The following is a 24983-nucleotide window of genomic DNA, read 5'->3' as shown; positions in this document are numbered from 1 at the left end:
ACAGAGTATGAAGGTGACCTCATGTGTTTTTTTTGTTTGTTTGTTTATTTATTAATGAGACGGAGAAACAGAGGATAAGAGGGGGAGAGGCAGCAAGAGGGGGAGACAGAGAATCCAAAGCAGGCTCCAGCCTCTGAGCTGTCAGCACAGAGCCTGACTTGGGGCTCGAGCCCATGCACTGAGATCATGACCTGAGCCGAAGTCAGATGCTTAACCGACTGAGCCACCCAGGCGCCCCTGATCTCCCGTGTTTAAGACCCACCTCCGATTCTGTTAAATGAGACGCTTAGGTTGGACCTGCTTTTCTCACATCAGTTGTTCCTAATTAATTGCATTGTAAATTTTGTCTGTCAGTTTCTGTGATGAACCTGAATTGATAATCAGGCACAGGTGTGATTGCAATCCTGCTAGTGACCGTTATTGATGAACCCCTTCATGACGTGTTTCCTGGCGGTGACACACCAGAACGAAATCGTGAATTCTGCTCCTTCTTCCTCTAAAACTTTTCTCCGTGTTAACATGACAGGAGAAATTGACGTGGGAGAGGCTGTGAGGCTGTGCTGGCAGCACGTGGCCCGGCCTCTCCACTTGTCCACTTCCTGTCACTCGCACGTTGTATGGCTGCTGGGAGTTGCAGTGACACCCACTCACTTGTCCTAATTCAGACACAGAATCGTTTGAAACTGTGCTCAGACTTGAGTTTTGCCACGATTCCTGTCCTTTGCTATCTCTCCAGGTTCGCAGCCAACCTTGGAGAAGTCTTCCCAGCGGGCGCCGGAGAGCGCGAGCAGCAGCCCCGCCCGCAAGCGGTCTTCGTCGGAGAGCACGTCCTCCACAGGCAAGTCCCTCTGTCTCGTCGCCGGCCTGTACCCGGGCCCTCCCGAAAGTTAGCACACCGCCACCTACGATCACTCACAGTACAGTTTCGTGGGAGACACGGGGTGCTCACTGATGCGGTGCACCCCCTCCCCTCCTGAGTCCAGGGGCCCGCGCTCCCAGACCTGCACTGGTTTTCAGGTGGTCCGGACCGCATAACTCAAAGGGACCGGGTTCAAGAGTAGGCCCGGGGTGTGCTACGGCGGTGTGGGTTGGAGCCATTTTATAGACTTAGATATGTGTACGAATAAAAGTATGTTGATAAAGCAGTCGTTTCCCAAGTAGCTTTCACAGGCATCTCAGATACCCAGAATAATTTATGAGGTGGAAAGAAGAATCTCTATCAATAATTATTTCTAACTTCAACTTAAGTATTTAATGTTTGTATATTGTAAATGAACATAATCTCTTATTACAGCATCATATTTGTGTAGCTTTGAACATAGATTCAAGTTATGCTCCCAGTTTTCTTTTCCTGATAGTTTGTGTGTTTACAAAAAAGCAAATTAGAGGGGAACGCATATACATGTATCTGTCCTCTGTCCTCTGCCTTTACTGAGGACTGGGGAGGGGGAAGTGCTTTTTACTGTCAGTATCCTCAGGGCGGATGGGGCGAGGTAGGGCCATTCCAGGCAGGGGGAGATAATAAAAGAGGGGCACCTGGGGGTCTCAGTCCGTCGAGCATCTGACTTCAGCTCTGGTCACGATCTCACAGTTCTTGAGTTCATGCCCCACGTTGAGCTTTGTGCTGACAGCTCAAAACCCAGAGCCTGGAGCTGCTTCGGGTGCTGCGTCTCCCTCACTCTCTGCCCGCCCCGCTTGTGCTCTTCTCTCTCTCAAAACTATATGAACCTTGGGCTTCTGGGGGGCTCAGTCGGTTAAGCGTCCGACTTCAGCTCAGGGTCATGATCTCACGGTTCGTGGGTTCGAGCCCCGCGTCGGGCTCTGTGCTGACAGCTCAGAGCCTGGAGCTGCTTCAGATTCTGTGTCTCCCTCTCTCTCTGCCCCTCCCCTACTCACACTGTCTCTCTCTCTCTCTCTCTCTCTCAGAAATAAATAAAACATTTATTTATATATATATTATATATATATAATATATATATGTATATATAAACCTTAAAAAACTAAATAAAAGAGCCAGCGTGGTTATGGTAAAGGGACTGAATGTGAGGCTGGAAAGACAGGTAGGGAACCTTATTAATGATGCTGAGGGACCATTGGAAGTTTTAGGCAAGAAAGTGACATATCATTTCTTGGCTTTCTACCCATGTTTTTGTTTTTTGTTTTTGTTTTTGAATTTTTATTTTTGAGAGAGAGAGAGAGAAAACATGTGCATGAGCAGAGGAGGGGCAGAGAGACAGGGAGAGAGAATCCCAAGCAGGCTCTGGACTCTCAGCACAAAGCCTGACACGGGGCTCGAACCCACAGACTGAGATCATACCTGAGCCGAAGTGGGACACTTAACCAACTGAGCCACCCTATCCATGGTTTTTGATTAGGAAGTCACTTGTGACTTATGGTCAGAAAATCTAATCTTCCATTAGTTCAAGGGCACTCTGTCAAACTGTATCTGTGTTGTACTTACTGAAATTATCTTATGATGAGCTTCCCCATATTGGGAGCTTTTTATTAGCACCATGGTGCTCTCAGAGTGCAGTGGAACTGACTCGAGCATGCTGGGGCTTCATCTCTCGGAGCGCTCTCTTTTCGCACCGCTTCAGGCAGGCTCTCAAACAGCAGGGGAGCTACTTTTGGCATCGTCGACCGAGACCGGGGTTTAGCATGCTGCAGCCTGCAGACCAGATGCAACCCAAGGGTTCTTGTAGAGCCGTCATCAGCTAAGAATTGCTTTTACATTTTTACTTCTGTACTTATTTTTTTTGTTTTTTTATTTATAAATTTTTTATTAGTATTTATTCATTTTTGAGAGACAGAGAGAGACAGAACATGAGTGGGGAGGGGTGGAGAGTGATGGAGACAGAATCTGAAGCAGGCTCCAGGCTCTGACCTGTCAGCACAGATCCCAGCATGGGGCTCGAACTCACAGACTGCTAGATAATAACCTGAGCTGAAGTCAGACACTTAACCGACTAAGCCACCCAGGCACCTATGTTTTTACCAAGGGTAGTTTAAAAAACAAAGGAGACAGAAGACATCGTAAGTGTCTTTAAAAGCCTAAAATATTTACTGTCTAGCATTTTGTAGAAGTTTGCCAACCCCTAAAAAGAATGAAATCTCATGGAGATACCCACAAAGAAAAATCACCAAAATATTTTATTTGGGTAAACGAAAGAAACACTACTCAAATCCATGAAGTTACCCTCACCATAAGACCTTACTGAGAGTCACTGTGAATACTAAGCACTGGAGATACAGACATGACTAACGCAAGGTTCCTGCCCTCGAGGACTCAGCCATGCTCACTGCTAGCAGGTGGGTTAAGTCCTGTGACACACAAGTGTGTTGAACCCGAGCCCTGAGCACGTGTGCGGGGACTACAGGAGGCGGCGCAGTGGGTTGAGCGCCCGGCTCCTGATTTTGGCTCAGGTCATGATCTCCTGGCTCGTGGGTTCCAGCTCCACGTTGGGCTCCACGCTGACAGTGCTAAGGCCGCCTGGGGTTCTGTCTCTCTCTCCCCCTCCCTGTCCCTCCCCTGCTCACGTGCGCACACCTGCTCTCCCTCCCTCCCTTCTCTTTCCCAAAATAAATAAATAAACCTTAAAAAAAACCCGACAGTCCTGAAGACGTGACACGCGCTGCTGTAGTTTGAGCGCTGGCGGGCGGAGTAAGGAGTGAGAATGTGGTGCGACACGCTGGCGACAGTGCCGGGAGAAAGGCACAAACCGTAAAAGGGGTGCTGTTTCTGGAGAGCAGTGCGTCACCTGCTGTCACTCGTGTGTGAGGGGTATTAGTGCGATTGTGGCTGAGCGTGAAGCTGTGAAGTAACGATGCGCTGTATCCCGCAGGGCGTAGGGTGGTTTGGGTTGTTCGTGCGTTTGTTTTCATTTGAGGGAGTTGAGACTTTATCGTGGAGGCGGTCAGGAGCCACTAGGGGATTTTGAACAGGAAAGATAAAACTCATTTCATGCATGGTGTAGTTCAAAATTGGACAGATCTGCAGTGCTAAAAACATCCCACGTTTCAGTGGCTCGACACAGGAAAGTGTTACTTTTTGTTCACGCCGTGTGAGCAGCCTGGCTCAGCTCTGGGCGCCTTCCTTGTCGGACACTGTGGAAGCCAGCCTCTATCCGGAATGCTGCTGGTCTTGTGGGAGAGGGTGAAGGGCATAAAACACAAGAACCAGCTCTTAAAGTTTGTGCCCAGAACGAACTGTGACTCCTCACACTTGAGTGATTAACACGGATGGCGCGGTTAGGTCTCACGTCGAGGAAGTGTCGGGTGTGTGCGGCTCTCAGAGGCAGGGCAGCAACCGTTTACGAATAATGGCTTCGTCTACCACCAACACCGTTGTGGACTCTGTCCGCAGCACTGCGCGGGAGGGGACGGACTGTGACATGGCTTCGGGTTGGGATCTGTGGAAATGGAACAGCACAGGGACCACTGAGGCGGAGATGTTAATTAGCCATTGGAGGCAGTGGCTTGTCGTTTGACAGGCGTCCCTGGTCGAGACGCAAAGGCAGCAGCATGTAATGGGGACTTGGGTCTGGCAGCGAGTGAGATTACCCAGCGGGGAAGTACCAGCTTGGGAGGAGGGCAGGAAAGCAGGCTTAAGAAACGTTCACATTCGAGGGAAGCGGAAGAGAAGGTGCCAGTGATGACATAAAAATTTTAAATAGGTTTTTATATAGAAAAATCAAAGAGCACATGTAACAGAAGCCCTTTAATGTCACATGTCACAAAGAGGTCAAGAAAGATGTGGACAGAAAGTGTTAAAAAATTGGGAAGATGATTTTTAAGAAACCACTTTGCAGGTGGAGTTAGAGCAGATTGGCTGCCTGAGAAGGTGCTGGGTTCAGGCGCCGCTGGTACGGACTGGAGCTTTGCTTCCAGCAGGGAGGAGGGAGAGGAGATGTACGGAGCCAACAGATAAGCGTCTCGGTACTTAAAGCTAAAAATGCTAGCTAAGATATGGAAAACATTTCTTAAAACATGGCTGAAATCTGAACTAAGTAGGCAGGAAACCAGAAACTTTCAGAAAGCTCGATTCAGTAGGACTTAGGAGTATTCGTGCTGCTTGCCATTTGCCTGAGTCCTGGTGGTGGACGGCCTGACTCTGGGCCTCATCCAGGAGCAGGAGACAAAGCACAAAGCCTAAGACGCCACCAGCACAGGCTCACGTGGGATTTCCCGGGGAGAGCAGACAGAGACACAGCCGTCACAGACACACCCGTCACGGGACAGCCTGGTGGCTCCCTTTAGGTTTGGCTCTGGGAGGGGCTGCAATAGGGGTTCCTCCCCTCCTGCTCACACCGCCCCCCCCCCACTCACACTGCCCTCCCGCTCACACTCCCTTCTTGTTCACCCTCCCTCCTGCTCACTCTGCCCTCGCACTAACACTGCCCTCCCGCTCACACTGCCCTCCCGCTCACACTCCCCTCTTGTTCACACACCCCTCCTGCTCACACTTCCGACCCGCTCACTCTGCCCTCCCGCTCACACCCCCTTCCGCTCACACTGCCCTCCTGCTCACACTGCCCTCCCGCTCACACGGCCCTCTTGTTCACAATCCACTCACACTCCTCTCCCACTCACTCTGCCCTCCCGCTCACACTGCCCTCTTGTTAACACTCCCCTCCCGCTCACACACCCCTCTTGGTTCACACTCCCCTCCCGCTCACTCTGCCCTCCCGCTCACACTGCCCTCTTGTTAACACTCCCCTCCCGCTCACACACCCCTCTTGGTTCACACTCCCCTCCCGCTCACTCTGCCCTCCCGCTCACGCTGCCCTCCTGCTCACAATGCCTACGGGACCCAGACAGAAATGGAGGAAGATCTGTTGTGGGCGGTAGTGGCCTGAGTTCCGTTCAGAGACAGCTGCAAGCTTAGTTCCTGTTCAGTGTGAACCTGAGTGTCCTGGGTCAGGGCGCCCTCAGCCCCGGTTGACCTGGTGTCCGCGTCCTCGCCAGCAGCCAGAGCGCTAGGAAGGAGGCACCCTCTGTTTTGCCGTCGAAAGGCCAACAGGAGGGCCCCTGGCCAGCTCAGTCCGCGCGGCATGCCACTCTGGGCCTCGGGGTTGGGAGGCCTGGCCCCACGTTGGGTGCAGAGATGACTTAAAAATACAGTCTTTTTTTTTTTTTAAATACAGTCTTTTGGGGGCACCTGGTGGCTCAGTCAGTTGAGCACCCGATTTTGGCTCAGGTCAGGGTTTCATGGTTTCTGAGTTCAAGCCCCGCGTCAGGCTCTGTGCTGACAGCTCAGAGCCTGGAGCTGCTTCGGATTCTGTGTCTCCCTCTCTCCTTGCCCCTCCTCCACTCTTGCTTTGTCTCTCTCTCCCTCAAAAATAAATAAAAACATTAAAATATGCAATCTTTTAAAAATTAATTAAAAATAAAGGCAAATAGCTCACCAGAACTATGTCCTAACCTTCTAGGTATATTCATAGAAATGAAAATATGTGTAGAGACCGTCTGCATAGTAACCGAGATACAGAAACTGTAGAAAACAACTTTGTACAAGATATCTTATGGCCTGTCCTTGAACTGTTTTGAAGTAAATCCAAAGGGATAATGTACTAAAATACACTAAAAGAGTATATGATTTTACTGATGTGTGCAGCCACTGTTCTGAAAAGTCGTGGCTGTGACCTTAGCGGGATCTCTTGGGAGACATGGCAGTGGATTGCCTGGACTTACTTATAATGTGGCAGCTGGGTTTCAGAGAGGCCCAGGTGGAATGTGTCCTGCCTTTTCTAGCCCAACCTGGAAAGCACCATATTCTTACCTCTGTCAAAGTCTCTTTGCTAGAAGCAAGTGACTGAGGGCAGCTCCTTTTCCAGAGGAGAGGCCTTAGGTCCGACCGCTTGTTGGGAGCAGCGGGCAAAGACGTGTATGTACGGGTTGCACTAGCTCTGCCAGCAGGTGGGCCGTTGCTCAGGGCCGGGAGACGAGGTTAGCCTAGTACCAGGTGGCCTGGGTAGTATGAAGGAAAGTGGGTAGGTTCAAGAGGCCGGACTGACGTAAAATCCAGTGTTACGATTTGTGGGCAGAGTAGAGGAGAAATAATAGATGATGTGGCCTGAGCTTGGCTCACAAAATCCCTGGCACATGATTGGTGCTCAGTGTATATGATGTTGAAGTGCTGGCTTCACTCTCACAGTCACTGAGCTTGGCGCTCTGGAGGACCGAGGTTGCAGGAGGAGGTAGTGACTTAAGGCGTGAATAGGAGTTTGAGAAATCTGTGAACCATGCAGAAGTAGAGAAATAGAAAAACAAGTTTTATTCAGAAAATAGAGATTGGGGAGTCATCAGAAAGTAGGTGCTATTGAATGAACTGTCAAAGAGAGCAGGGAGACTTGGGTCAGGGAAGAACCACTTGTGCCAGAGAGTGGCAGGCGGTTACAGGCACAGGCCAGCTACAGGAAGGGGACAGTGCGCATTCTCTGATTGTCAGATAAAAGCAATTAGAATGTGTGTTCCGATCATCAAAGCCGTGAGAACAAGCATGCTCCCGGTGGGGTAGAAACGCAGTACTGGGGGTGCGGGGCCCACGGTTAGATTTGATGGAGCTGCGAGTAATGGGAAGAGAAAGTGGATTGGCAGAGAAACAGTGGAGGCTGGAGTTTCAAAAGCTGAGAGTTTGAAGTTTCAAAACTACTAAACTTAAACAATACTACTAGATATTATTCAAAGGAAGTTATTGGTAATTTGAGAAAAATTCCAGTGTAGTCTGATGAGACCGGAATGTGGAATGCCTGGGCCGTGTCGAGGGGCATCTGGAATTGTGTCACGTTTTACACTCATACAGGTGAGAAATGCATCCATCAACTTCGGAAAAGCATGACCTGTGGTCATTAGTGGGAAACAACGAGGCACTTGGGAGGTGGCCCTGTTCCATATCTGATGTTGGCAAATACGATAACGGTAGCACCTCGCCAGGGGACCGTGAGCGTCCCCCACGTGGAGTGTAGTCACGGACGCGTGCTAAGTGCAGGCTAGGAGACAAACCGCCACGTCACGGGGCCACTAAGGTGACAAGGATGAAGTGGAAGACCGCTTATTTTCTCCGCATACTGGTCACGGTGGAGCTGACAGAAGTGAAGTGAAGTAACTTCTTTCCCCAAGAAGTTTTACTCACATCCTCGTGCTTACAGCACGGCCAGAAAAAGCACCGAACTAGAAACATCATCTATATTGTAAACATTAGCTCTTTGTCTGACATTTAACTGTCAAGTCTCCTAACTTAAATGGACCTTCATTTTTGAAGAAATAAACGATTCGCTTCTGGTCCTCATCTCAGACAGTGAGCATTGTCGTCATTGCTTTTTTACTCGCATATTAATAGGAGGCACAGGCCAGTTTTGAAGTTACTGAGATGACTGTGGTGTGCCTGATTCAGGACCGTACACCGGGGGTCAGCCTGCCTGGGAGAGAGAGATGCATCTGGTGCTGGGATGTTTAATGTCGTTAAGACAAATGGGCTGGTATTCCTTTTCTGCTGTGTAGGGTTATTTAAATGACGAGCTGTGTTCATTTCTTATCTACGTGTGATTTGTCCTCTCATTTAGTGAATGGAGTTCCGTCTCGGAGCCCGAGAGTGCTCGCTTCCGGGGACGACTGCGTGGACAGTCTGCTGCAGCGGATGGTGCCCCGCGAGGACCAGGCGCCCCTGGAGAAGAGCGTCGAGGCCGTGACCGCATCCGCCTCCGTGCCCCCTTCCTCCAGTCCGGGCCACGGCCACAGCAGGGAGCGGGCGCTGGGCAGACCAGACGGCCTCCTCGCGCCCGCGGCCCCCAGCGACCCCTGCGGCAGTAGCATCGCACTGCTTTCCGAAAAGTTGCCGGGCAGCTGTCCGGCCCCGCACATCAAGAGGAGCGCAGTGGAAGCCATGCAGCGCCAGGCTCGGAAAATGTGCAATTATGATCGGATCCTGGCCACTAAGAAAAACCTGGACCATGTCAACAAAATATTAAAAGCCAAAAAGCTTCAGAGACAGGCCAGGACAGGGAATAACTTTGTGAAGCGCAGGCCGGGTCGCCCTCGGAAGTGCCCGCTGCAGGCCGTGGTGGCAATGCAGGCCTTGGCCGCTCAGTTCGTGGGCCCCGAACTGAATGAGGGCGAGGAGAGCGCGGCCCTGCCCTTCCGGCCCGACACGGTCACGGACGTCATCGAGGCCGTCGTCCAGAGCGTGAACCTGAGCCCAGAACACAAGAAGGGGCTGAAGAGGAAGGGTTGGCTGTTGGAAGAACAGACCAAGAAAAAGCAGAAGCCATTCCCGGAGGAAGAACGAGAGCACACCGAAAGGTAATTCCTGGTTTCGTGTTTTGTCTCGTGGAGGGAAACGGCATTTTACACGTGTGACGTGTCCCCGCGCATGGGTTTCTCTTCGTTGTACAAAACCTGCTCTTCTCATCTTATTTACAAGTGTTCCCAGGGCCTCCTGGGGGCTTCAGCTGGCTAAGCGTCTGACTCTTGATTTCCACTTGGGTCACGATCCCAGGTTTCGGGAGTCTGACCCCCCGCGGAGCCTGCTTGGGATTCTCTCTCTTTCCTTCTCTCTCTGCCCCTCCCCCACTTACTTTAAAAAAAAAAGTTTTTATAGCTTCCCAAAATTATAAATAATTAAGTACAAGGCATGTAACAATTCAGTCTAATCCCCTCACTCTCCAGATGAGGGAGTCAAGGCCCAGAGAGGTTATGTATTTTCCCCAGTATATAGCTGGTGCCTGGAATTACTTTTACTATCACACTATCTCCTCCATGCTCTAAATTTGTCTTCTTGTCATCACATACATTTTTCTGCACGGTAGATTTATTTTCTTCATACTTTCCTTGTTACATTTTTACCTTTTCCTAAAGGTATCGAGCACAGAGCCAAAAGTCACCCCAAAAGAAGAACATTTAATCCTTTTGTTATGTATCCAACCAGATTCATTCCCTGAAGGTATATTTGCTATTGTTATCTTTATTTTTTTTATTTTTACTTTTTTAATGTTTATTTTTGAGAGAGAGGGAGATAGAGAAACAGAGCACAAGCAGGAGAAGAGCAGAGAGAGAGGGAGACACAGAATCCGAAACAGGCTCCAGGGTCCAAGCTGTCAGCACAGAGCCTGACCTGGGGCTCAAACTCAAAAACCACGAGATCATGACCCGAGCTGAAGTCGGACGCTTAACCGACTGAGCCACCAGGCGCCCCTGTATTTGTAAATGAGCTAATATCAATATTCACCATTCCCAAATGGCTTTTCCTTTACTAAATGTAGCATGTCAGTCACAGTTACATGGCAACCCTCATTAGAGAAATACAGATTTAAAACTGCTAGATACATTTTAAGCCTCTGCACTTATGTTGTCAAACTGCTTTGTAAAAGCCACACCTATTTGTACTTTTTACTAACATCATACAGTGATAGTCACGTACTATTTACCCCCCACTCTTATCAACCCGAGAAATTATCTTTTTAAAAAATCCTCATCAGGGGCAGGGAAAGAATATCTTTATCAATCTGATATAGGTGAAATATACTTGCTGTGTGTTACTTGCTACTTATTTCAATTTGCACGTATTTGCGTACTAGAAGACATTGGTATTTGTGTACGTTCCGTACCTCTTCTATAAGTGCTCATTACATACAGTCAGAATGATAACCCTGGGGCGCCTGGCTGGCTCGGTCAGAAGAGCCTGTGACTTTTGATCTTGGGGTCGTGAGTTTGAGCCCCATGTTGGGTGTAGAGATTACTTAAATAAATAAAACTTTGGAAAAAAAGAATGATAACCCTTAGTGTTTATTGTATGACATTTGATTTTCTTTAAATTTTCTTGCCAAACAGCAGTAGGACAGTTATCAGTCTTGTTCTCTGCCATCTCCGTTGGTGAGTCCCATGTAGAGGGCCCTCCCAGCTCTCTGCTGTGCACGGCTACAGAAGTCCTTTCCTCGAGCGTGTATACAGGATAACTGTGTTTTCATGAGTGAAACCCGCACTTGGAGGGAACTCAGTGAAACTAAAAGCGCACTGATTGAAAAGTTCTGTCTCTCTTCACATGATCTCATTTCCTTTCAAATCCTGTTCTCATCATGGGCATGACTGTTACCAGCATGCCATGTAGGGGCACCCAGCTGGCCCAGGCAGGGGAGCAGGACTCTCTTGACCTGGGGGTCATGACTTTGAGCCCCATGCTGGAAGGGGCTCCCCTCAGGAGATTGTGCAAGAAAGGACATGACATCGTGAGTTCCCAGGGGCAGCAACAGTTTTTCACCTTTTTCTAACTAGAACCTACTATAGTACTTGTTAGGTGGCAGGAGTTTATTCATCTACTCATGCAGTAAGTGCTTGTTGCAAAATTGCTTAGCGCACATGCGGAGGATGGGTAGCAGTGGTGAGCAGGTAGAGCCCCACCCCTACCCTCATGGGTCGTGCAGCCTAAGTACAAGTAGGAAGAGTTATTTAGTGTTATGAGACCCTATTGTTGAGGTAACTGACCTCATTTCCCTGTGGAAGTAAGTACTAATAAAAATCTGAAGAGCAGACATCATCTGTTTTGTAAAGGAGTGAGGCTGGAGCAGACACGATCGGCTGAGTATGAAAAGGCAGAGCAGGTTCAAGGAAGTGAAAGAATGCTTTTGTGGCCAAAACACAGCAAATTCGAGTAGTGTGGTGTAGAGCCTAGGAAATGAGTCTCAGGGTCGTGCGGCCAGATCACACAGAGGGCCGTGTGTGCCGTGGTGAAGAGTGTGGACACTATTTGTTGGTTAATAACCAGATTGCAAAAGAATAATGTAATGGTTATGAGGCGCCTGGGGGGCTCAGTCAGTTAAGCGTCCCAACTTCAGCTCAGGTTATGATCCCACGGTTCGTGGGTTCGAGCCCCGCGTCAGGCTCTGTGCTGGCAGCTCAGATCCTAGCTCCTGCTTCAGATTCTGTGTCTCTCTTCTCTCTGCCCCTCTCCTGCTCATTCACTTTCTGTATCTCTCAGAAATAAATAAACTTGTTTTTTGATTTTTAAAAACAAATAATAATAATGGTTATGAGCTGGGTTCTAGATCAGAAGAATCTGGGTTCAACTCCTGGTTCTAAAAGGAAAAAAGATGAATTTTAAACACTGTAAAAAATGAAATCATTTCTCTTTTGCACTGCTGCTGGGAATGCACCCTGGTGCAGCCACTCTGGAAACCAGTACGGAGGGTCCTCCCAAAATTAAAAATAGAACCACCCTACGACCCGACCCACCAATAGCACTACGAGGTATTTACCCAAGGGATACAGTGTGCTGCTTCGACGGGGCACATGCACCCCAATGTTCATAGCAGCGCTGTCAACAGTAGCCAGCGTATGGAAAGAGCCCAATGTCCGTCGATGGATGAGTGGATAAAGAAGATGTGGTGCGTGCGTGCGTGCGTGTGTGTGTGTGTGAGAGAGAGAGAGACATGGATGGAACTAGTGTATTATGCTAAGTGAAATTAGTCAGAGAAAGACAAATATCATATGACTTCACTCGTATGTGGAATTTAATGTATAAAACAGATGAATATAAGGAAAGTGAAGTAAAAATAATATAAAAACAAGCAGGGGGACCAAACATAAGAGACTCTTTTTTTTTTTTTTTTTTAAATGTTTATTTATTTCTAGGAGACAGAGAGAGAGACAGCGTGAGCAGGGGAGGGTCAGAGAGGAAGTCACAGACTGAAACAGGCTCCAGGCTCTGAGCTGGCAGTCAGCACAGAGCCTGACGCGGGGCTCGAACCCACGAACCGCGAGATCATGACCTAAGCGAAAGTCGGACGCTTAACCGACTAAGCCACCCAGGCACCCCACCAAACATAAGAGACTCTTATTAAAGACAGCGAACAAACAGGTAGCTGGGGGCTCGTGGGGGGGTGGGAGCAGGCATTGGGGATGCATCGCTGGATTCTACTCCTGAGATCATTGCACTAGATGCTAACTAGCTTGAATGTAAATAAATAAATAAGTAAATAAATAAATAAAATTTAATAACAAAATAAAATCATAATAAAAACATTTAAAACTGAATAAACACTATGCAACAGTTATATACATGAGAGATATAGCTAAAGAGGTGGTTAGAGAGGGATTCATAGCCTTTAATACTTATATTATTTTCTTTTTTTTAATGTCTTTATTTTGAGAGACACAGCGAGCAGGGGAGGGGCAGAGAGAGAGGGAGACACAGAATCTGAAGCAGCTCCAGGCTCTGAGCTGTCAGCACAGAGCCTGGCGCGGGGCTCGAACCCACAAACTGTGCGATCATGACCTGAGCCGAAGTCTCACACTTAACCCCAGGTGCCCCTACTTATATTATTTTCTAAAATGCAGATTATTTATGAACCATGAGTCCAATTAAGGAGTGAGAAAAACAAGAGAATAAGCCCCAAAATGGTAAGTGAAGGAAATGAAACTTACTAAAGCTAAGATACAATCAAGAGACTCACTGAAGACCAAAATTAGTTCCCTGAAGACAATAAAATATATAAACCGCTGGTAAAGTTGATCAATGAAGAAAATTATGAGTTAAAAAAAGGAGATAAGCTGTATATGGGAGATTTAAAAATGACTGCTGTAAGCACGTTACACCCCACAAATTGGAAAACTCAGTTGAAATGTATGTAGTCCTAGGAAAACCCTATTCAAGAAGAGATAGCCTGAGTGTTTCTTTTTCATAAATCAAATCTTGAATTTAAAATCTTGCTGCAAAGAAAGCAGCAGGACCAGAAAATTCTACCGTACTTGAAAGAAAAGGATCATTCCGTTCTCCTTAAAACTCTGTCGGGGCACCTGGCCGGCTCATCCGGTGGTCCATGTGACTCCTGCACTCAACGGTCCTGAGTTCAGAGCCCACACTGGGTGTAGGGATACACACATATGTACATAAACTTAAAACGGAACTCTTTAGAGATGATGGGGGAAGTAGGGAGGGGAATACGCATACAGAAAGTACATAACCATAAGAAATTAATTTTTTTCATCAAGGTAACACTGACGTAGACATAGAAGGGGGTCAGTGTGTAGAGCCTCGCTCACTAGTATCACACGTGCCTTCCCAGTCTAGTCACAGACTGCTTCACCATCAGCCAAAAGCATCGCCTGACTTCGAAGGTGACCACATCCTTACCTTTTTCCTCTCTACCATTTAAGATGCAGCCCTAGACAGCATCATTTAGTTCATCCTTCTTGCCCTTCATTTGGATGGAATTACCCAGGGCGTATACTTTTGTGCCTTCCCTTGTTTTGCTCAGCATATACATATACACCCGTGCTGTCAAATGTTGCTATAGTTACCTTCTTTCCATTTTTGTGTAGTAATCCATTGTTTGTATATAATAGTTTTTCCACTTCACTGTTGGGTTGTTTCAACTTCGAGGCTTTTATCCAAAGCTGCTGCTCTTGATGATGCTCTTGATGATGCTTCTTGATGATGCTCTTGATTCCTTTAATGTCACTGGTGGATATGGGCACTGATTTCTCTAGGGTCTATTCCAGGAGATGGAATTACTGAATGGCACAAATAAGGTTTGTCCCAGGTCTTCATTTCAAGCTATGGTAAGCTAGTGTGGAACTGGTTAGAAAGGAGAAGGCAGGCCTACTACATGAAGGCTGTAGCATTGTGTATCAACAGGGCCAGAAAATAGTATTTAATAAATTGTGCCCTAAAATTTGATATTACCTAGTAATTGGATACTGTCTTATCCCATATACAAAAGTTAATTCCCAGTTGATTAAACCCATAATGGAATGAGAAAAATTCACAACTTTATTGTCAGAAAGGAGTGCATAAACAAGATCTCAAAAGCAGTACCCATACAGGTAAAGACTGACGTACTACATTATATTAAAGCTAAGAACTTCCATTCATCAAACAGCAATCTGACAAACATGAAGATTTGCTACAAACTGGGAAATTTGTAACATGTGTGCTGTATACAGTTTCGGTGTCCAGACTATACAATAACAACAACAAAATTGTGTTACAAATAAACCCCATATAATCTAGCAATTACCCTTTAGAAAAAGTCTTGCCCAACAGTCACCACAAAACTTTTCAGAAAAGGTAGTGGCAGATTTGTTATATAGAAAATAGAAACCTCCAACATTACCATGAAAAGGAATAAATACAGTTTTCCTCATAATGGGAAATGGTAATAGAGATTCATGAGTTACAGCTGATACTGTAATAATGGATGAATCTTAGAAACAAGTTTAAAAAAACAAGTGCCTGAAAATTATATACTAGCTGGTACTACTTTTAAAACACACACAAACTAAACTAATTAATAGTATTTTTTAAAATAATTGAGTTCTTTTTTAATGTTTATTTTTGAGAGAGACAGAGCACAAGGAGGGGAGAGACAGTGAGAGGGAGACACAGGATCCCAAGCAGGCTCTAGGCTGTGAGCTGTTAGCACAGAGCCCAACGCGGGGCTCGAACTTGGGAATGACAAGATCATGACCTGAGCTGAAGTCAGATGCTTAACTAACTGAGCCACCCAGGTGTCCCCAATTTATTGTATTGATGGATATATATATATGTGTATATATATATGTGTGTGTGTGTGTGTATATATATATATACATATATATATATCATGAAACCATATACTTTTTTTTTTTAAATGTTTATTTATTTCTAGGAGACAGAGAGAGAGACAGCGTGAGCAGGGGAGGGTCAGAGAGAGAGGGAGTCACAGACTGAAACAGGCTCCAGGCTCTGAGCTGGCAGTCAGCACAGAGCCCGACGCGGGGCTCGAACCCACGAACCGCGAGATCATGACCTAAGTGAAAGTCGGACGCTTAACCAACTAAGCCACCCAGGCACCCCAACCATATACTTTTTTAATGTTTATTCATTTTTGAGAGAGAGACAGAGCGCAAGCTGGGGAGGGGCAGAGAGAGGGAGACACAGATCTGAAGCAGGCTCCAGGCTCTAGAGCCTGACGTGGAGCTTGAACCCATGAATCGTGAGATCATGACTTGAGCCAAAGTTGCATGCATACCCCACTGAGCCACTCAGGCACCCTGTCATGAAACCATGCTTTAATGTGCATTACCTCTTCCTCTTTCCTTTCATGAAAAATTCAGACTTTGGGTGCCTGGGTAGCTCATTCGATTGGTGTCCAACTTGGGCTCAGGTCATGATTGCGTGGTTCATGAGTTCAAGCCCTGCGTCAGGCTTTGTGCTGACTGCTCAAGAGCGTGGAACCTGCTTCAGATTCTGTGTCTCCCTCTCTCTCTGACCCTCCGCCCACCTCTCTCTCTCTCTCTCTCTCTCAAAAATAAACATAAAAAAAATTGAAAAAGAAAAATTCAGGTTTTTTTCTTTTTTTTAACGTTCATTTATTTTGAGAGAGAGAGAATCCCAGGCAGGCTCTCCCCTGACAATGCAGAGCCAGACATGGGGTTCCACCTCATGAACCATGAGATCATGACCTGAGTCAAAATCAAGAGTCAGACACTTAACTGACTGCGCCCACCCAGGCGCCCTGAAAAATTCAGTCTTAAAGCCATTAGGTATAGGTATCCACAGGGGGTATAGAAACCATGGTGACCCTGAGTTGGCTGTTGGAGATTTAATGGAGTGAGGAGTTGGGCCCTGGGATGAAGTGGGGAGAGCATCAACCCAGCCCAGGGGTCAGAGTCTGCGTCGAATGAGATGGATGTTCTTGTGAAGAGGGTGCCCAGTGCTGGGTATAGACACCAGCAAGGGTTGGATGCTCTCCATTCAGACTTTACTAATGAGGATTTCTAAAAATTCTGTGGACGGGTATTTGCATGTCTTAGACGCCCTCATGGCAATTCTGATGTGTGTAGTCGATGGCCAGCACTTGGAGAAACATGGCACTGAGAGAATTTATATATGCAGGTGATAACCAGGAAAGCAGAAAACGTCTTTGATTGCAGAAAAAAGAAATAAGATAAGGCACAGAGGTAGAAATGAATTTGTCCAATAAGAACAGCAATCAATCAAACAAAATAAGTTAATTGATTCAATAGATAGATTGATTGATCCTGTTACCAAGTACTAAGTATGATTTATCCCAGTTATAAAACACTTGTTCAGCATCTTAAAAAATGTTTTTTAACATTTATGTTTGAGAGACAGAGACAGCATGATTGGGGGAGGGGCAGAGAGAGAGGGAGACACTGAATCAGAAGCAGGTTCCAGGCTCTGAGCTATCAGCACAGAGCCTGACGCGGGGCTCGAACCCACGAGCTGTGAGATCACGATCTGAACCGAAGTCAGTCTTTTAACCTACTGAGCTACCCACGTGCCCCAAGGCTTATTCAACATCTAAAATCCTGTTATGGTTCTTCATCACATCAAAAAGCTAAAGAAGAAAAATCACACATTCATATCAATAAATGTAGAAACATAATTTCACAGACTCTAACATGTTTATGATAAAAACTCTAAGCAGTCTGGGAACAGATAAACTACCTCAACATATTAAAGGCCATATACCAGAAACATCTCTACAGCTAACATTGTCCATGGTGAGAGATTCAGAGTGTTTCCCCTAAGATGAGGCATGAGGGAGAATGCCCACTTTTTCCACTTTAATTCAGCCTAGTATTCAAATTCCTGACTGAAGAAGGAAGGCAAGAAAAAGAAGTAAAAGGCATCCAAAGTGTAAAGGAAAAAGTAAAATGAGCTGTGTTCACAGAGGCCATGATCTTACATGAATCCTTAAAGGTCTCAAACAAAACAGCTGTTAAAGCTATTGAACAAGTTCAGCAAACTTGAAAACACAAAATCAGTTGTGTTTCTATACTCTGACAGTTTCCTAAAAAAGAAATTATGAAAATAGTTCTACTTACAGTAGCATCAAAAAGAATAGAATACTTAAAAGTAAACTTAGTAAGGCAAAACTTACACATTGAAAACTACAAATCATTGTTCAGTGAAAGTAAAGAAGACATAAATAAATGGAAAGACAGCCCATGTTCATGGAGTGGAAGACTGAATGTTGTTACGACATCAGAACAACCCAGAGTGACCTACAAGTTCAGTGCAACACCCCAGTGACGTGTGTGTGTGTGTGCGCATGTGTGTGTGAGAAAATAGAAAAATTCATTCTAAAATTCATAAGGAATCTCAAGGAATCCCAAGTAGTCAAAACAGTTTTTTTTTTTATTTTTTTTATGTTTTTATTTATTTCTAGGAGAGAGAGAGACAGCGTGAACAGGGGAGGGTCAGAGAGAGAGGGAGTCACAGACTCTGAAACAGGCTCCAGGCTCTGAGCTGGCAGTCAGCACAGAGCCCGACACGGGGCTCGAACCCACGAACCGCGAGACCATGACCTAAGTGAAAGTCGGATGCTTAACCGACTAAGCCACCCAGGCGCCCCTCAAAACAGTTTTTAAAATCTATAAAATCAGAGAACAGACACTTCCGGATTTTTTCTTTTCCTCCCCGTTTTTGCCCTGGCTAGAACTTCTTCTGTGATGCTGAATGTGTGATGACAGCAGACATTTTCCTGGTCCTTGATATGAAGGAAACTGCTTAGTCTCTCAGTATTGAGTAGGAGGCAGAAGAACATCTAGCAAGTTCCCTGCCATCTCATTGCTTTGGTTCCAAGGTCCCTAACCAATCTGTTTGCTTATTTTTATTTTATATGTAATTTCCAGGCCTTTCCTTCTACGTAGTGCAAGGATAAGTGGTAGTATCTATTCCGTCTTTGCCTGGAACTGGAATCAATTTAATTTTTAACGATTTAAAAATAAAATTTTTTTAATGTTTATATATCTTTGAGAGAGAAGGAGAGAGACAGCGAATGTGAGTGGGGGAGGGGCAGAGAGAGAGGGAGACACAGAATCAGAAGCAGCTCCAGGCTCTGAGCTGTCAGCACAGAGCCCAACGCGGGGCTGGAACTCAAGAACTGTGAGATCATGACCTGAGCCAAAGTCGGACGCTTAAGTGACTGAGCCCCCCAGATGGGGCGCCTGGGTGGTTCAATCACTTAAGCGTCCGACTTCGGCTCAGGTCGTGATCTCGCAGTTCTTGAGTTGCAGCCCCGAGTGGGGCTCTCCGCTGACCGCATCGGGACCTGCTTGGGATTCTCTCTCCCTGTCTCCTCTGTGCGCGCGTGCTCTCTCTCTCTCCCTCTCTCTCCCTCTCTCTCTCTCTCTCTCTCTCTCAGAAATAAATAAACATTTAAAAATGTGCTTGATTGACTTGGGACTCTGGTTGGACAAACCTTCCCTCCGCCAGCACTTACGGATGTCACCCCTTGCCTTCAGCCTTGCAGCCTCAACAGGAAATCCCCATTCTTAATGTCTGTACTCCTGTATAGATCATGTATTTTTTCCTTTGGCTTTTTAAATTTTTTCAGTAGTTTTTAGCAATTTACTGTGATATACCTTGTTATATATTAGAGTTTATACTGTTTATGGTTTGTTTAGCTTCTTGGAACTTTGAGCTTATACTTTTTATCAAATTTGAAAAATATTTGGCCATTAACCTTTGAGGTTTTCTCATTATAAATTTCTTTATGTTGTAAATGTCACATAATTGTGTATCTGGTTTTTGTTTTTTTCCAAATGTTCATGTTTTTTTTAAGTAGGCAGTTACGTTACTTGTGGTTCAGTTTAGATTCTTTTGAAAACTGTTTTTAAGCTTTATTAGTGTTGGTCTTTATTCTAGGGATAGTTGAGGCCTATGAAACTGGGTGGCACTCCCCGCCGGGCTGTCTGTGGAGCGCCCCGGTGGCGGCCAGTGCCTCCCCGCGCTGCCCGGTGGGCTCTGAGTGCCGACCGCCGCGTGCGGGCTCTCACGCGTGCTCAGGTCACAGCGCTCTGGCAGTCCCTTGTCCGGCCCGAGAGAACCTCACCCTGCATGTGCGCCACCCGGACTTGAGCCTAGAATTCCTTTCCTCCGTGGCTTTCTCCTCGCCGGCCCCAGGGCCCCCAGCATCTCTGTCTCTCGCCTCCCCTGGCTGTTCTGTGCTGTGGCTCCGCTCCCTCCGTCGTCGTCCTCGGTGATCACAGTCCGGCAGTGTTGTTCGGTGTCTGACCATTGTGTTCTAACCTTTCTCCAGGTTTAATGTTTGTTTATTTTTGAGAGAGAGAGCGAGAGACCGAGCCAGAGTGCAAGGGGGGAGGGGCAGAGAAAGAGCAAGACAGAATCGGAGGCAGGCTTCAGGCTCTGAGCCGTCAGCACGGAGCCCGACTCAGGGCTCAAACTCACGAACCGCCAGATCCCGACATGCGCCGGAAGCCAGACGCTTAACCAGCTGCGCCACCCAGGCGTCCTGGACTTTCTCCAGGTTGAGAGTAGTTTACTCTGTTTCTATCCGTTTCTGTCGGGAGGACCGGTCTGGCATCTGTTACGCCATCACAGTCAGATGAGGAAGTGCCGTGTCTCGTGTTTTACTTGCTGTGATGTGTTTTTAATAGATAATAATAAAAATTCCCTTTAAACTCTCTTTCTAGCTTTACTGAAACAACAGTTGAGATTCCTGGTCCTCCTGAAACCCCAGCCAAGCCTCCCGAACCTGAGAGTACCTTGCAGCCCGTGCTTTCTCTCATCCCAAGGGAGAAGAAGGCCCCCCGCCCCCCAAAGAAGAAGTATCAGAAAGCAGGGCTGTATTCTGACGTTTACAAAACTGCAGAGTAAGTAGTCGCACCTGTCAGCCGGCATGTCTTAAAGACCAGTTCCTCGTCCGTGCTTGAAACAGTGCTCTGACTCTCAGGAAACACCGTGGGAAGGCAGGGCCCACGAGCACTGACCTCAGCACACAGCCCACAGCGTCCCCGGCGCTCCCGGCACTGCGCGTGCGGGCCGCTGCCCACCTTCCTGACCTCGTGGGTTGTCTTTGTTTCAATTTCTCATTTAAATTCTAGTCAGCATTTAGTGTAATAGGAGTTTCAGCATCTTCCCTGATCTTTATCTTCTCTCTGTCTTTCGAGTGGTTTTTTTTTCTTTTTTAAAAATAATAAAAATGGTACTATGTGGGTATCTAAAATGATCTTAATGATTTTCTACATTCATTCCTCATTGATTGACTGTTTTCTGTATTTTCAAGCACTGCTGCATGCGTGAGATACGCTCCTTGTACGAATGCCCTGTTCCCTAGGGGAGGTTCACCTTAAGAAGCGCTTTCATTAAGCATATGTAGAGCCCGGGGCCACCCGGCTGGCTCAGTTGGCAGAGCATGTGACTCTTGGTCTTGGAGTTGTGGGTTTGAGCCCCGTGTTGGGTATAGAAATTACTAAAAAATAAAGTCTTTAAAAAGAAAAAACAGAATGTGTAGAGCCTGAAAGAGACATCACTGACTGGTCGTTGAGTATAAACATGATATAATTTTTTAAGTTTACTTATTTTGAGAGAGAGAGCAAGGAAGAAAATGAAAGAACTCCAGTGGGGGAGGGGCAGGGAGAGAGAATCCCAAGCAGGGTCCTTGCCATCAGCACAGAGCCCGACACGGAGCTCAGACTTGCAAACTAGGAGATCGTGACCCAAGTGCCCCCAGTCAGTTGCCCACCCGGCTGAGCCAGGTGCCCCAACATGATATCTGTACGAAAGGCCAAGTGCATGTGTGTCGTGTGTTTTCGGATAACTAGTGACAGCGCGTGACAGGGCTGCGGCAGCACTCGGTGTCCACCGTGAGGTCATGAGGGTCTGAAGGAAAGATTAGATTTTCGAGCTGTATCTGCTTTGGGGTTAGAGTGTCTGCGTGTAAAAGCCACAGCACCTTAGTTTGCATTGAAAAGATGTTCTATTGATTGGCCGCTGAGGTACATACCACGTAAGCTCTTTGTACCCTATTCTTGCTTCTTGGATCATGAAAATGTTTTACTCATTAAGTGTATAAGTTGCAGATGAATAGGAAATTCAAATACCCAAGAATTCAAGAAGATACACATTTCTTTTCCTTTAACTTAAAAAATGTTACAGGGGGTGCCTGTGTGGCTCCGTCGGTTAAGCGTCTGACTTCAGCTCAGGTCATGATCTCACAGCTGGTGAGTTCAGTTCGAGCCCCGCGTCGGGCTCCGTGCTGACAGCTCGGAGCCTGGAGCCTGGAGCTGCTTCCGATTCTGTGTCTCCCCCTCTCTCTCTGCTCCTGCCAAGCTCATGCTCTGTCTCTGTCTCTCAAAAATGAATAAATGGTAAAAAAAATTTCTTTTAATGTTACAAAGCACAAACTTCGTGGTTAATATGGTGTCATCACGGCTTCCTCGGGGATGTAGCCTCCGTGGTTTCTGCCCTTCCACTTCAGCGTGAGGCTTCCGTTTCTGTGTTACTTCTTGTTCTGTCATAGCTGCTAGACTCCAGCCGTGAGGTCTTCACTGTAGAAGCAGAAGAGAGGAGAGGGAGGAAGGAGTGTCTCCCGTCTTCAGAAGGAAGCAGTGTGAAGTGAGCACATCTTCCCACCCCCACCCACATTGGTCATTTGAAGCCCCAATCCCCGGTGTGACGCTGTTTGGAGGCAGGACATTGGGAAGTAATTAGGTCATGAGGGCACTGCCCTTCGGGAGCAGGATTAGTGGCCTCGCAAGAAGAAACAGGGAGACGGCCGCCCTCCAGCGTATGAGGAGCGGCAGGAAGGCGGCACTGCGTGCCGGGGAGGGGTTCTCCCTGGAACTCAACCCCGCTCTCGCACACCCCAACTCCAGAAGACTGAGAAATAAAAATGTGTCGTTTATGCCCCCCAGTCTGGGAATGTGTTGTAGCGGCCCAGGCTGGCAAAGAAAGGAGAGTTCAGAACCTCACGTATAGACCATGGCCAGAGCGTAATCGTGTAGCCACACTTCAGGCTGGGAAATAACAGGTAATATTCCGGTTGATGATGCCTGAAAAAATTAGCATGCAGTCGCGACAAGTGAGAAAATGGAAGTGTATTTTGGAAAGAGCTATTTTTTTTTCAGTTATAATTTTAAGCAGTGTTTTTGCTGAATAGAGAAAACAAATGTTTATCAAGTTTTCTGCTAAAAAAATTTAAGTTCAATTTTTCTATTAATGTAGTTTTTCCGGATGAAATCCCTAAAAATGGGAGATTAACAATAAAGTCAGACTGGGAATCAAAAGATCCGTATCTTCAACCACATCAGCGTTTTAAAATGTCTCTGGTCAGACAGAAGTCTTCCACTCTGAAACAGGACTAAGGTATTACCTTGTTTATGTTAGAACTAGCTATTCACCTCTTAGAAATAAGGGGGGGGCGGGGCCCTGAGAGGCTCAGTGTATTAAGCATCTGACTCTAGATACCGGTTCAGGTGGTGATCTCACAGTCCGTGAGTTTGAGCCCTGCACCAGGCTCTATGCTGACAATGCAGAGCCAGCTTGGGATTCTCTCTCTCTATCTCAAAATAAATGAATAAATAAATAAATAAATATTTTAAAAATAAATAGGAAGAAAATGGTTTATTCTGGAGTATTGTATTTTTGTTTAAGTTTCCCTATTTTGAGAGAGAGCACACAAGCAGGGGAGGGGCAGAGGCGGGGAGAGAATCCCAAGCAGGTTCCACGTGGTCAGCACAGAGCTGGATGGACACAGGGCTCAAGCTCATGAACCATGAGATCATGACCTGAGCCGAAACCAAGAGCCGGACACCTCGCGGACTGAGCCACCCAGGCGGCCCTCTTCTGGAATATTTTAAAGAAATTGATCAAATTGATACATGTCTGCATTTTTCCAAACCATGAGGCCAGGATGTCTTTATGGGCTGGCTGGTTCTTGTTGCTGGCAATTTTGCAGGTTTTTTCCTTTGGTTTTTTAGTTATGGAAGAGTTGTTCAGAGCAGTTTTAGGTTCACAGCAGAATTGGTATTAGAGTACGGAGGGTCTGCGTACACCCCCTGCCCACGCAGCGCCCCAGAGTCTACACCCTGCCCCGCAGTGCATGTTACTGTAACGCTTGAACTTCCACCGGCACCATCATTGCCCGAAGTCCTAGCTGCGTTGAGGCTCACTCGTGGGGGTGTGCGTTTAGGGGTCTGCATAACTGTCTGGTGACGTGTGTCCACCTCTGTGATATGACACAGAACCGTCACTGCTGCCCAGAAACTCCTCCATTCCCTGCCGGGTTGCCGTTGGGCCACCAAATGGCACAAAGAAACCGCAGAGTTACTCTCGTATGTAAATTGTTGTGGGCTTCAGAGTTGCGAGGGGACGTGACCCCTCACCTGTGGACTTTAAGAAACAAACAAGCAAAGGGAAAACTATAGAGCCACACCAAGAAACCGTGTCTTCACTCTAGAGAACACACGCGTGGCCACTAGAAGGGAGGGGCCCGGTGTGGGTGACAGGGTGACGGGCGGACAGAGGAGAGCACCCGTGGTGGGCACCGGGTGACGCGTGAGAGCGCTGAGTCACTGCAGGGTCGGCCTGAGACCAGCATCACACTGGGTGTTACTGTACTGGAATTAAAATTTAAAAATAAAAATAGGTGGGTAGGCGCCTGGGTGGTTCAGTCGGTTTAGCGTCTGACTCTCAGTTACTGCTCAGGTCATGGTCTCACGGTTCGTGGGTTCGAGCCCCGCGTCGGGCTCAGTGCTGACAGCTCAGAGCCTGGAGCTGCTTCGGATTCTGTGTCCCCCTCTCTCTGCCCCTCCCCCACTCTCATTCAGTCTCTCTCAAAAATAAACAAACACCTAAAGAAGAAAGAAAGGAAATGTTGATGTTAAAATTGAAAGGGATTAAAGATTGGTTAGTTGGTCTGGTGTCAGGGGTGTAAAGGGCAGGATGAGAGTCAGCGATGATCCCAGTGTTTCGTATTCCTGGGTGGATGGTAACGTCATTAGCTAAAATGCCAGGAAAAAAGTGGTATAGACAGTACTTCTTGGTTTAAGAAAACCTCCATTATTAATGTTCCCTGATCTAGGTACCAAAAATGTGCAGTAACCCGGCCGGCACACTGCTGTGGGAGGCGAGCCTGTGGGCGCGCAGCGGCCTGCTCTGCCGGGCTACTTCAGTTGCTTGAAGCAACACAGATTTATTGCCCTCCAGCTCCCGAGGTCAGAAGTGCAAAATGAGTCTC

General features: G+C 47.0%; 1 protein-coding gene across 5 annotated transcripts in view; it reads left to right on the top strand.

Moving 5' to 3' along the window:
• ASH1L (ASH1 like histone lysine methyltransferase) overlaps positions 1-24983 on the top strand; it is a 182747-nt gene that overhangs the window by 81010 nt on the left and 76754 nt on the right. For 3 of the 5 annotated variants that reach the window (XM_039251469.1, XM_039251465.1, XM_039251466.1), the window contains exons 4-6: positions 737-838; positions 8562-9297; positions 20437-20616. In XM_039251469.1, coding sequence (XP_039107400.1) covers positions 737-838; positions 8562-9297; positions 20437-20616 — 1018 coding nt within the window. The remainder of the gene's footprint in view (positions 1-736; positions 839-8561; positions 9298-20436; positions 20617-24983) is intronic. The other 2 variants (XM_039251468.1, XM_039251467.1) reach the window with 2 other exon arrangements.

The sequence above is a fragment of the Hyaena hyaena genome, unplaced genomic scaffold (assembly GCF_003009895.1).
Source record: "Hyaena hyaena isolate Hyena2069 unplaced genomic scaffold, ASM300989v1 scaffold_385, whole genome shotgun sequence".
Lineage (NCBI taxonomy): Eukaryota > Metazoa > Chordata > Mammalia > Carnivora > Hyaenidae > Hyaena > Hyaena hyaena.
This window is presented reverse-complemented; position numbering and strand designations above follow the sequence as displayed.